Source organism: Scomber scombrus, chromosome 1, assembly GCF_963691925.1.
Source record: "Scomber scombrus chromosome 1, fScoSco1.1, whole genome shotgun sequence".
Taxonomy (NCBI): Eukaryota; Metazoa; Chordata; class Actinopteri; order Scombriformes; family Scombridae; genus Scomber; species Scomber scombrus.
The window spans coordinates 38,715,719-38,728,218 of record NC_084970.1 but is presented as its reverse complement, the minus strand read 5'-3'; the positions used below and the strand labels follow the sequence as shown (position 1 = coordinate 38,728,218).

General features: G+C 48.1%; 1 protein-coding gene across 1 annotated transcript in view; it reads left to right on the top strand.

Annotated features, from left to right (window-relative positions):
• The window catches only part of vps13c (vacuolar protein sorting 13 homolog C), a 68,031-nt gene that overhangs the window by 10,163 nt on the left and 45,368 nt on the right, over nt 1–12,500 (top strand). Inside the window, exons 7-26 of the mRNA XM_062415355.1 lie at nt 2–61; nt 199–258; nt 548–628; nt 813–870; nt 2,767–2,894; nt 3,864–3,970; nt 4,088–4,262; nt 4,835–4,897; nt 5,000–5,144; nt 5,690–5,790; nt 6,162–6,304; nt 6,406–6,598; nt 7,131–7,245; nt 7,331–7,467; nt 8,980–9,109; nt 10,044–10,161; nt 10,925–11,057; nt 11,336–11,408; nt 11,491–11,591; nt 11,675–11,828. Coding sequence (XP_062271339.1) covers nt 2–61; nt 199–258; nt 548–628; nt 813–870; nt 2,767–2,894; nt 3,864–3,970; nt 4,088–4,262; nt 4,835–4,897; nt 5,000–5,144; nt 5,690–5,790; nt 6,162–6,304; nt 6,406–6,598; nt 7,131–7,245; nt 7,331–7,467; nt 8,980–9,109; nt 10,044–10,161; nt 10,925–11,057; nt 11,336–11,408; nt 11,491–11,591; nt 11,675–11,828 — 2,275 coding nt within the window. The remainder of the gene's footprint in view (nt 1; nt 62–198; nt 259–547; nt 629–812; nt 871–2,766; nt 2,895–3,863; nt 3,971–4,087; nt 4,263–4,834; nt 4,898–4,999; nt 5,145–5,689; nt 5,791–6,161; nt 6,305–6,405; nt 6,599–7,130; nt 7,246–7,330; nt 7,468–8,979; nt 9,110–10,043; nt 10,162–10,924; nt 11,058–11,335; nt 11,409–11,490; nt 11,592–11,674; nt 11,829–12,500) is intronic.

Sequence of the window (12,500 nt, the reverse complement as noted above, 5' to 3'; positions counted from 1 at the left end):
GGTGTCGGACCCTCAGCGCCCCCTATCCATGGGAGTTACCCTATCAGAGCTCAGCCTGCAGGTACTCACACACACACACACACACACACACATATACACACACACACACACACACATATACACACACACACACACACACACACACACACACACACACACACACACACACACACACACACTAACCTCTGTGTGTTTCAGACCACTGATGAGAACTGGAAGTCATGCATCCTGAATGAAGCAGCAAAGATCATCTATAAGGTGAGACGCTCTGCTCGCTCTGCATCTCTGAGTCTGTGGCTCAGGTCGGTGGTTTGATTCCCGGCTCCTCCGGTCCACACATCCATGTGTCCTATAGCAAGATACTTAACCCCCTGGTTGCTATGCCAACGCTGTATGAATGTGTGTGAACAGCTGGTCTCCTCCTGTTATCAGTGTGTGAATGAGATCTGTAGTCAGAAAGAGAAAAGTGCTTTATACAGTCTATCTACCTGCTGATCAATACCTGTGTGTGTGTGGTGTGTGTGTGTGTGTGTGTGTGTGTGTGTAGCTGGGGCGGCTGGAGTGTCTCTGTGCCTACTGGAACGTTAACAGTCCGATCTTCTACAAAGGATCATGGCAAAACATTGTGGTGAGTTAAAGCATTTTTTATTTGTAAATAATCAATAATCAGTAATCAATAATAAATAATCAATAATCAGTAATCAATAATAAATAATCAATAATAAATAATCAATAATCAGTAATCAATAATAAATAATCAATAATAAATAATCAATAATCAATAATCAATATAAAGTGTGTGTGTGTTACAGGATCAGCTGAAGTGTGGAATCAGCAGTAAAGATCAGGAGCTGCCTCATTATCAATACAGTGAGTATTGATCCGTAGGGTGATCATTGATCAGCTGACTCCAGCACAGATCATTTATTGATTATCAGCTGTTAGTCATATTTATGCACACTGGTCACTGATAGATAAAAATAGCACAAACAGTGAGGAAATGTTTGGTAGATTATTTCTTTGTTAATAAATAAAGAAGGTGGAGCTGGAGGAATGATAGAACAGCCCCCTTACCTCCCCCTGCTGGAGGAACGATGGAACAGCCCCGTTACCTCCCCCTGCTGGAGGAACGATGGAACAGCCCCGTTACCTCCCCCTGCTGGAGGAACGATGGAACAGCCCCGTTACCTACCCCTGCTGGAGGAACAGCCCCGTTACCTCCCCCTGCTGGAGGAACGATGGAACAGCCCCGTTACCTCCCCCTGCTAGAGGAACGATGGAACAGCCCCGTTACCTCCCTCTGCTGGAGGAATGATGGAACAGCCCCGTTACCTCCCCCTGCTAGAGGAACGATGGAACAGCCCCGTTACCTCCCCCTGCTAGAGGAACGATGGAACAGCCCCGTTACCTCCCCCTGCTGGAGGAACGATGGAACAGCCCCGTTACCTCCCCCTGCTGGATAAACGATGGAACAGCCCGTTACCTCCCCATGCTGGAGGAACGATGGAACAGCCCCGTTACCTCCCCCTGCTGGAGGAACAGCCCTGTTACCTCCCCCTGCTGGAGGAACGATGGAACAGCCCGTTACCTCCCCCTGCTGGAGGAATGATGCTACAGCCCCGTTCCCTTCCCCTGCTGGAGGAATGATGCAACAGCCCCGTTGCCTCCCCCTGCTGGAGGAACGATGGAACAGCCCTGTTACCTCCCCCTGCTGGAGGAACAGCCCCGTTACCTCCCCCTGCTGGAGGAACAGCCCCATTACCTCCCCCTGCTGGAGGAACGATGGAACAGCCCGTTACCTCCCCCTGCTGGAGGAACAGGCCCGTTACCTCCCCCTGCTGGAGGAACAGGCCCATTACCTCCCCCTGCTGGAGGAACAGCCCCATTACCTCCCCCTGCTGGAGGAAGAGCCCTGTTACCTCCCCCTGCTGGAGGAACAGCCCCATTACCTCCCCCTGCTGGAGGAACAGCCCCGTTACCTCCCTGCTGCAGGAACAGCCTGGCAGCTCCTCCCCCTGCTGCAGTCAGCCAACGTGGTTGTGTTGGTCACTCAGCCCCACCCCGACCCTCACTAACCCTTCCTAACCCTTACTGACCCTTCCTGACCCTTACTAACCCTTACTAACCCTTACTAACCCTTCCTGACCCTTCCTAACCCTTACTAACCCTTCCTAACCCTTACTAACCCTTCCTGACCCTTACTGACCCTTACTAACCCTTCCTGACCCTTACTGACCCTTACTGACCCTTACTGACCCTTACTGACCCTTACTAACCCTTACTAACCCTTACTAACCCTTACTGACCCTTACTAACCCTTCCTGACCCTTACTGACCCTTACTGACCCTTACTGACCCTTACTAACCCTTCCTGACCCTTACTAACCCTTACTAACCCTTACTAACCCTTCCTGACCCTTACTAACCCTTACTGACCCTTACTAACCCTTACTAACCCTTACTAATGTGTCTCCATTTAAAAGGGAAATAAACCGTAGAACATTTATTACCAACAAGCTTTGTTACAACAAAGAGAAACTCTACTAACACACATTACCTTACTGACTGTGTTTAAATGGATGGATAGATGGATAGATAGATGGATAGATAGATGGATAGATAGATAGATAGATAGATAGATAGAGTACCAGTCAAAAGTTTGGACACACTTTCTCATTGATGTGAATGGGAAAGTGTGTCCAAACTTTTAACTGGTACTGTAGATTGATTGATTGATTGATTGATGGATTTTTTTTGTTGTTGCAGTTTTTAAGCCGATCTTTGCTTCAGCTAAGATGTGTATAAACCCGAGCGCTGAGCTGGAACTAAACAGTCCAAAAGCCAACCTGCACCTGGAGGTCCAGAACATCTCCATCGAGATGACCAAACCACAGGTAACATGACCACAGGTAACATGACCACAGGTAACATGACCACAGGTAACATGACCACAGGTAACATGACCACAGGTAACATGACCACAGGTAACATGACTACAGGTAACATGACTACAGGTAACATTTACATTTAGCAGACGCTTTTATCCTAAGCGACTTACAAGGGAGAATAACATTCAAGCTACATTACAACAGAGACATTAGTGTGACAATAAATAAATACTGCTAAGTAGTGCTAAGTAGTGCTAAGTAGTGCTAGTAGTGCTAAGTAGTGCTAAGTAGTGCTAGTAGTGCTAAGTAGTGCTAAGTAGTGCTAGTAGTGCTAAGTAGTGCTAGTAGTGCTAAGTAGTGCTAGTAGTGCTAAGTAGTGCTAAGTAGTGCTAAGTAGTGCTAGTAGTGCTAAGTAGTGCTAAGTAGTGCTAAGTAGTGCTAGTAGTGCTAAGTAGTGCTAGTAGTGCTAAGTAGTGCTAGTAGTGCTAAGTAGTGCTAGTAGTGCTAAGTAGTTGTAAGTTAAGAGAGGAGGTACTCTCTGAAGAGCTGGGTCTTCAAGTGCTTCTTAAAGACAGAGAGGGAGGCCCCTGCTCTGGTGGTTTTCGGCAGCTCTGCAGATGAGAATAACCTGGATTGCTGTGGTTGTACGGCCGGCAGACCAGGCGACGCTCATTTGATGAACGCAGCATCCGGGGGATAACATGTGCTCTTACAAGAGCATTTAAGTAGGTGGGAGCATTCCCAACAATCACTCTGTAGGCAAGCATAAGAGACTTGAACCTGATGCGAGCAGCTACAGGTAACCAGGGGAGCTCGATAAGCAGCGGAGTGATGTGTGCCCTCTTTGGCTGGTTGAACACCAGTCGCACCTCCGCATGCTAACATGACCCCTAACATGTTAAAGCTATAAAATGAACTGTAGGGTTCCTCAGGGTTCAGGGTTCAGGGTTCAGGTGTCTCCTCTGTGTTCTGCAGTACCTGACCATGGTGGACCTGCTGGAGTCCATCGACAGCATGGTGAAGAACGCTCCATACAGGAAGTTCAGGCCCGAGGTTCCTGTCCACGCCAACTCCAAACTCTGGTTAGCCCCCCCCCCCCCCCCCAACCCTAACCCCCCCCCCCCAACAGACTAACACCCACTGTGATAAAGGTTTCTGGTCCTCTTACTGCTCTTGGTGGGTTTCTGTGCCTCTGACAGGTGGATGTACGGCCTCAACAGTATCCTGGAGGTCCACATCCGCCGGCGCAGCAGCATGTGGTCCTGGTCCAACATCAGACGGCACCGGGAGAACCTGAAGGCCTACAAGACCGCCTACAAGACCAGACTACTGAGCCAGAGCAAGCCGAGCCCCGACACAGAACACCAAATCCAGGTCTGAACCAAGTCTGACACCACAAACCTGATTCTGTAAGGAGGAGACAGGTGGGAGGAGACAGGTGGGAGGAGACAGGTGGGAGGACACAGGTGGGAGGAGACAGGTGGGAGGAGACAGGTGGGAGGAGACAGGTGGGAGGACACAGGTGGGAGGAGACAGGTGGGAGGAGAGGAGCAGACAGGTGGGAGGAGACAGGTGGGAGGACACAGGTGGGAGGAGACAGGTGGGAGGAGAGGAGCAGACAGGTGGGAGGAGACAGGTGGGAGGAGAGGAGCAGACAGGTGGGAGGAGACAGGTGGGAGGAGACAGGTGGGAGGACACAGGTGGGAGGAGACAGGTGGGAGGAGACAGGTGGGAGGAGAGGAGCAGACAGGTGGGAGGAGACAGGTGGGAGGAGAGGAGCAGACAGGTGGGAGGAGACAGGTGGGAGGAGAGGAGCAGACAGGTGGGAGGAGACAGGTGGGAGGAGAGGAGGAGACAGGTGGGAGGAGACAGGTGGGAGGAGAGGAGGAGACAGGTGGGAGGAGAGCAGACAGTCTGACATCAGTACGTTCTTTGTGTCTCACCAGGATTTGGAGAAAGTTCTGGACGTCTTCAACCTCACGTTAGCTCGGCAGCAGGCTCAGATGGAGGTAAACATGATGATGATGAGGATGATGATGATGGTGATGATGATGATGATGATGATGATGATAAAAGGGAGGGGAGATCTCAAATGTTTGTACCTCCTCCAGGTGATCCGCTCAGGGCAGAAGGTTCTGGGGAAAAAGGCGGCGGGGCCGAAGCAGGGAGGAGGAGGAGGAGGCTTCTTCAGCAGCTTATTCAGCAGGAAGGCCAAGAAGGAGGAGCAGGAGCAGGAGGAGAGCAAGGAGCCGGAGGGTAAGAGCCTTTCACAGATATATCCGTATCCGTGTTTCCGATATTAAAACTTTCTTACAGAACATATAATTAGATGCTCTGGGTGATTTGGACATGGTGTCATTACACTGTTTGTCCACCAGAGGGCGCTTTAATACCATCAGCTGTTTCCACTGTTAAACTTTACCCTGAACACGTGTAACAGAATAACGTTACTGCTTCTTCATCTCTTCACTCTGCTGTTTGTGAGTCATAGTTTTACATGAACAGTGAAATATTGATAATGACATTTACTGATAAACATGAAATTAAAAGCATTTCTGATTTCTGAGTTCAGTTAATTGAAATAATGACTGATACAGTTCAGTTTATTCTCTATTTTGTTAATGTTCATTTCTAGAAATTCTTAACGATGTTAAATATACTTCATTAGTTACTAGTTTAATAAAGCAGCCTTATATCACACAGAGGTCATCATATCGGTTATTGGTCAGTTTCTTCGCTCTAACATCAGTTTCTAAAACCCCGTATGCAGATGTGTGACTGAAGGTGTTTCTGATCTGCAGGTTCTGGGCTGGATGAGCTTATGACCTCAGATGAGAAGGAGAAGCTGTACACCGCCATCGGCTACAGCGGCAGCTCTCACAACCTGGCCCTACCCAAACAGGTGAGCACACCTGCAGGAGGTTAGGGTTAGGGTAGGAGGAGTGGTTAGAGCGCATGCCGTGACGCAGCCACCCCCCCTCTCTCTTCCTGTCTATCAACTGTCAAATAAAGGTGTCTCTGCCTGAAAGAAATAAAAAAAAAGAAAAGATATGTCAGATATATAATATACATCACTAAATGTCCAGAACTCAGAGGATATAAGTTTAAATGTACAGCAGGTCATTATCAGCAGTGATGAAAAACAGAGCAAAATGAACTGAAAGCAGCACCAAACTGTTCAACAGAAGAAAGTTCAGAAACATCTGTGTCCAGATGTTTGTAGTGATGTCACATGACGTTTGGTCACATGACACTGACTGGTTTGTGTTTCAGTACGTCGCCGTGGTCGTCACCTTCCAGCTGTTCAGGACCTCGATCACAGTCAGAGAGCAGCCAGACGTCCCCGAGATCCTCAAGATCCAGATGATCGACCTCAGCACCAAAATCTCCCAGAGACCTGGAGCTCAGGCCATCAGGTGAGTGTCCCGTCACCCAAAGCTCGCAGGTTCGGTCCCCGCTAACATGAGGGGGCTGATAAAGGGGTGAGTCTGATGTAACCATATGTGCGGTCCTGCAGGGTGGAGGTAGCCTTAGAGCACTGGTTCGTGACGGGGTTACAGCAGCAGGGGGTTGTGCCCTCGCTCATCGCCTCAGTGGGAGACTCCACCTCCTCTCTGCTCAGCGTGGTGTTCGAGTTAAACCCCGAAGAGACCGCCGCCGACCAGCTGCTGAGAGTCAGCTCTCAGCCCGTCGAGATCATCTACGACGCGGTAAACATCTGTTCAAACATCTGTTCAAACATCTGTTCAAACATCTGTTCAAACATCTGTTCAAACATCTGTCCCAACATCTGTTCAAACATCTGACCCAACATCTGTTCAAACATCTGACCCAACATCTGTCCCAACATCTGTTCAAACATCTGTCCCAAAATCTGTTCAAACATCTGTTCAAACATCTGACCCAACATTTGTTCAAACATCTGACCCAACATCTGTCCCAACATCTGTCCCAACATCTGTTCAAACATCTGTCCCAACATCTGTTCAAACATCTGTTCAAACATCTGTCCCATTATCTGTTCCAACATCTGTCCCAACATCTGTCCCATTATCTGTTCAAACATCTGTTCAAACATCTGTTCGGTCCTGACCCACAAACATCTGTTCGGTCCTGACCCACAAACATCTGTTCGGTCCTGACCCACAAACATCTGTTCAGTCCTGACCCACAAACATCTGTTCAGTCCTGACCCTCGTGGATGCAGTAATCCAGATGTTTTCCTGTTTTCCTGTCCTCCAGCTGACGGTCAACAGCGTGATGGACTTCTTTAGGACGGGTAAAGGTGTCGACCTGGAGGTTCTCACGTCGGCCACGCTGTCCAAGCTGGAGGAGATCAAAGAGAAGACTGCCACAGGTGAGTCTGAACCACCCTGGATCCAGAACTCTGTTAGAACCCTTCTACCCCAACAGTTGGTCTCTGATGGTTCTGGTCTCTGTAGGATTGTCTCATGTCATCGAGACCAGAAAGGTTCTGGACTTAAGGATCCACCTGAAGCCGTCCTACCTGCTGCTGCCAAAGTCCGGTTTCTATAGCGACACGTCAGACCTCGTCATCGTGGACTTCGGCAGCTTACAGGTGAAAAGCCCCGCCCCGAATCTGTCTGTGTTCATTAGAACATGTTAATTAGTGCCACGGGTGCTTAGCTCCGAAACTCCCACAGCTTTGAGAAAACCCAGACAATATATACATCAAAACATGCGGCTCTATCGGGAGATGGGTGCTATTATTTGGAATGTTCAAATTCCAATTTTTCCCAAAGTTATTCCCAAAATACCGGGAAAACTCTCCATTGAAAATGAATGGGATTTTTTTTTTAAACCACAAAATTTCACCTTTTTTCTGAGTCACCTAGCTCTCTCATACCTGCACGTAGAAATGTGATTCAAACTTTAAAACGGAGGAAAACTCGTGCTCTCTCCAAAACACCAAACTGTTTTTACATAACATGTAAACTTTTCAAACTATGAGCAGTCAAACAAGGAGTGGAAATCACTTTTTCTTCAAAGTTAGAGTGGAAGCGTCAGTTAGCTTGAGTGCGAGAAGCAGTAAAAAATAACCTTAATTTTTATTTTTAACTCGAGCTCACGGCCAAACCATGAAAAGGAGACAAATAATTTTTGGTCAAAATGTAGACATAGGTGTTGGGATTCATAAAATGTGACGTTGACAGGCGGGGTCTGCACAAAATTTAAACGGGGGGGCCGAGACCAGCGGCAATACCTGTCTCGCTCCCCATTGACTGTAATGTAATCATCTTTTTTTTTCAAAAGAATCTCACTCTGTCTTCGCACTGAGCTTACGCGCTCATTTTAAGGAATATCTGAATAAAATAAACACTGTCAGAATCTGCCGGCTTCTTTGTCTCTAACGGTGTTTTCGGTTTTTGGACAGGAGTTACGGTTTTCTCACAGTTTGCAATTGTTCGGGACCTTGTCAGAAGCCAAATTCTGGTAGAATGTTTTCCAAGCAGATTCTCACATCGCCGTAGCAACCGTAGGGCCTTAGCTGCCCTTAGCAACCTGTTGCTGGGCAGAAACTGAGCTACTTTTTTGTGATTGGCTAATTCCTGTCTGTCTCTGTTTTGCCAGTTAACCGAGCTAGCTCTCAGCAATAGCATCCATGTTTAAGGTAGAGGTGGTGACTTTGATTGACAGGTGACACTCGGTAGGGGGCGGGGCATCAGCGAACTCGGCGATTTTTTAAATCATTCACATTTGGCATGGTGGTTAACAACACACTTTTCTGTGGTATGTCAAACTCAGAACACATATTTATTCTTACTTTACAGGGACTTTAATTAGTTTAAATAAATATTATTTATGCTTAAATATGATGAACATGTACTTAATATTTCAGGGATGTTAAGTTGAGAATAAAGTACATTACACCTGATACTGACTAGTAAGATGTACTTAATACTAGAAACCAGAATATGATCAGGGTGACTTTTGAACACTGGAAATAAATCGTGTACTCGTCCCGGCAGCAGCCCCGTGGCACTCAACATTACCCTGGAACTTTCTAGTTACAACATGTTAACTAGAACATGTTAATTACAACATGTTAATTAAGCCTAACCCTTTTCAGCTGAACAGTGTGGAGCAGAGCGATGTCGGCCCTGCAGCCTCCTTCTCTTCTCTGGAGGAAATCATGGATCGAGCTTATGAACGTTACAGCGTTGAGCTCCGAAGAGTCCAGGTGCTCTACAGCAAGTCAGGTAATACACACCAATGCACCTGCACACTACTACACACACTTCTGCACACTGCTGCACAATACTACACACACTTCTGCACACTGCTGCACAATACTACACACACTGCTACACTACTACACACACTTCTGCACACTGCTGCACAATACTACACACACTGCTACACTACTGCTACACACTGCTACACACTGCTACACTACTACACACTGCTACACACTGCTACACTACTACACACTGCTACACACTGCTACACTACTACACACATTGCTACACACTGCTACACTACTACACACTGCTACACACTGCTACACACTGCTACACACTGCTACACACTACTACACACTGCTACACACTGCTACACACTGCTACACACTGATACACTGCTACACACTGCTACACACTGCTACACACTGCTACACACTGCTACACACTGCTACACTGCTACACACTACTACACACTGCTACACACTGCTACACACTGCTACACACTACTACACACTGCTACACTACTGCTACACACTGCTACACACTGCTACACTGCTACACACTGCTACACACTACTACACACTGCTACACACTGCTACACACTGCTACACTACTGCTACACACTACTACAATATTGCTACACACTACTACACACTGCTACACTACAGTTATTGATTAATAATAATGTATTTAAATAGTTATTGATTAATAATAATGTATTTAAATAGTTATTGATTAATAATAATGTATTTAAATAGTTATTGATTAATAATAATGTATTTATTGAGTTATTGATTAATAATAATGTATTTATTGAGTTATTGATTAATAATAATGTATTTAAATAGTTATTGATTAATAATAATGTATTTATTGAGTTATTGATTAATAATAATGTATTTATTGAGTTATTGATTAATAATAATGTATTTAATTGAGTGATTACTTGCAGGTGAAGCCTGGAGGGCGGCTCGGCTTCAGGCCTCATCTGTCCAACACATCCTCCAGCCGATGGACTTCACCCTCCAGCTCGCTAAGTGTATGGTAGAGAAGGACGCCCGCATGCCCAGGTATGGAGCTCACCTGTGTTCACATGTCCCCTCTACAGGTGACTCACCTGTGTTCACATGTCCCCTCTACAGGTGACTCACCTGTGGACACACGTCCCCTCTACAGGTGACTCACCTGTGGACACACGTCCCCTCTACAGGTGACTCACCTGTGGACACACGTCCCGTCTACAGGTGACTCACCTGTGGACACACGTCCCCTCTACAGGTGACTCACCTGTGGACACACGTCCTCTCTACAGGTGACTCACCTGTGGACACACGTCCCCTCTACAGGTGACTCACCTGTGGACACACGTCCTCTCTACAGGTGACTCACCTGTGGACACACGTCCCCTCTACAGGTGACTCACCTGTGGTCACACGTCCCGTCTACAGGTGACTCACCTGTGGACACACGTCCCCTCTACAGGTGACTCACCTGTGGACACACGTCCTCTCTACAGGTGACTCACCTGTGGACACACGTCCCCTCTACAGGTGACTCACCTGTGGTCACACGTCCCCTCTACAGGTGACTCACCTGTGGTCACACGTCCCCTTTACAGGTGACTCACCTGTGGTCACACGTCCTGTCTACAGGTGACTCACCTGTGGTCACACGTCCCCTCTACAGGTGACTCACCTGTGGTCACACGTCCCCTTTACAGGTGACTCACCTGTGGTCACACGTCCCCTCTACAGGTGACTCACCTGTGGTCACACGTCCTCTCTACAGGTGACTCACCTGCGCATTACCTGAGTATTAAACTGTGTTCTTCAGGTTTAAGGTTTCAGGTGAGCTGCCGCTGCTTCATGTGAAGATCTCAGACCAGAAGATCCAGAACATCGTGGAGCTGGTGGACAGCATCCCGCTGCCGCTCATAGGCTCCGCCCCCTCCACCCCCACAGAGAAGGTGTGCTTATTGAATATCAAATACCTGTCCAAAATACCTGAGAGGGGTTGAATAGAAGTTTGGGAATGATGTGAAAAGTTTAGGATTCGAAACAGGACGAAGTTTTGAGACTCGTAGGAGAGTTTGATAGATAGAGAGTATGTTACATACATGTATACATATATGTTCCCATAAATATACATAAATAGACAGTGAACAGTATTATAGTGCAGCACAGTGTTTGTACATTAGACAATCGGATGACTGCTGAGTACGTCTGTGGTCATTTCCTGCTGCAGGTGCCGTCTTTGCCGGAGGTGAGACCAAAAGTCCTCAACCTCCCCCCCGCCCTGCTCAACGCCATGGAAACAGGTTGGAAACTGTATAATGTATATGTTCATCTCGTGGGTCAGTGTGGACTTGTTGTTGATGAATCTTATTAATTCATTTTCAGACTCAGATGAAGACGCCAGTGAGAAGTCGGTGGAAGAAGATCACCAGCGCTCAGCTCTGGAGGAACTCACAGACCTTCACTTCAAGTTTGAAGTCAAAGAGGTTTGAAGCTTTTATGAGTTCTGAACATGAATAAAATATAATATTCAGTAGCTCAGAGTCAGCAGTGAGCGTGGTGTGTTCAGGTGCTGCTGGAGCTGACCCGGCAGGTGGACCAGGAGAAGACCGTACTGTCCTTCAGCGTCTGTCAGCTGGGAGCCGAAGGAAAGAAACGGAGCTTCGACATGAACGTCGCCTCGTACCTGCACTCAGTCAGACTGGACTACTGCGACGTGCCAGGTAATGATCCCTGATTGGCTGAAAGTAATCAGTGAATGGGCCGGGTAATGATCCCTGATTGGCTGAAACCAGTCAGTGAACGGGCCGGGTAATGATCCCTGATTGGCTGGAGCCTCTCTTTGGAGCTGACATCATCAACAACACGTGATAGGTTCATTCTCCTGTTAGTGACCGAGGGACTGACATAGAACCTTTAGCTTTAATAAAATAAAGAAGACATGGAGAACGACCTCCGGACGGCTTCGAAGAGGTTCTCCATGTCTTACCAAACTCCTCCCATGTCCGGGTTTTTGCCTCAGCGACCGCCGCAGCTGACTCCGCTTGGCCTGCCGGTACCTGACCCTCACTGCTGGTGTCCACCAGCGGGTTCAGCTATTGCCGCCACGACAGGCACCGACCACTGTACGGCCACAGCACCGGTCGGCTACCTTGACAATGGAGGCATGGACCATGGCCCACTCGGACTTAATGTCCCCCGCCTCCCCCGGTACATGGTCAAAGCTCTCCCGGAGGTGGGAGTTGAAGCCTTCGGCTGCCACCCAGCTCACATTGCACCCGACCCCTTTGGCCCCTCGTACGGGTTGTGAGCCCACGGGAAGGGGGTCCCACGTTGCCTCTTCGGGCTGTGCCCGGCCGGGCCACTAGGCGCCCCCCCCCCCCGCCAGGCCGGGC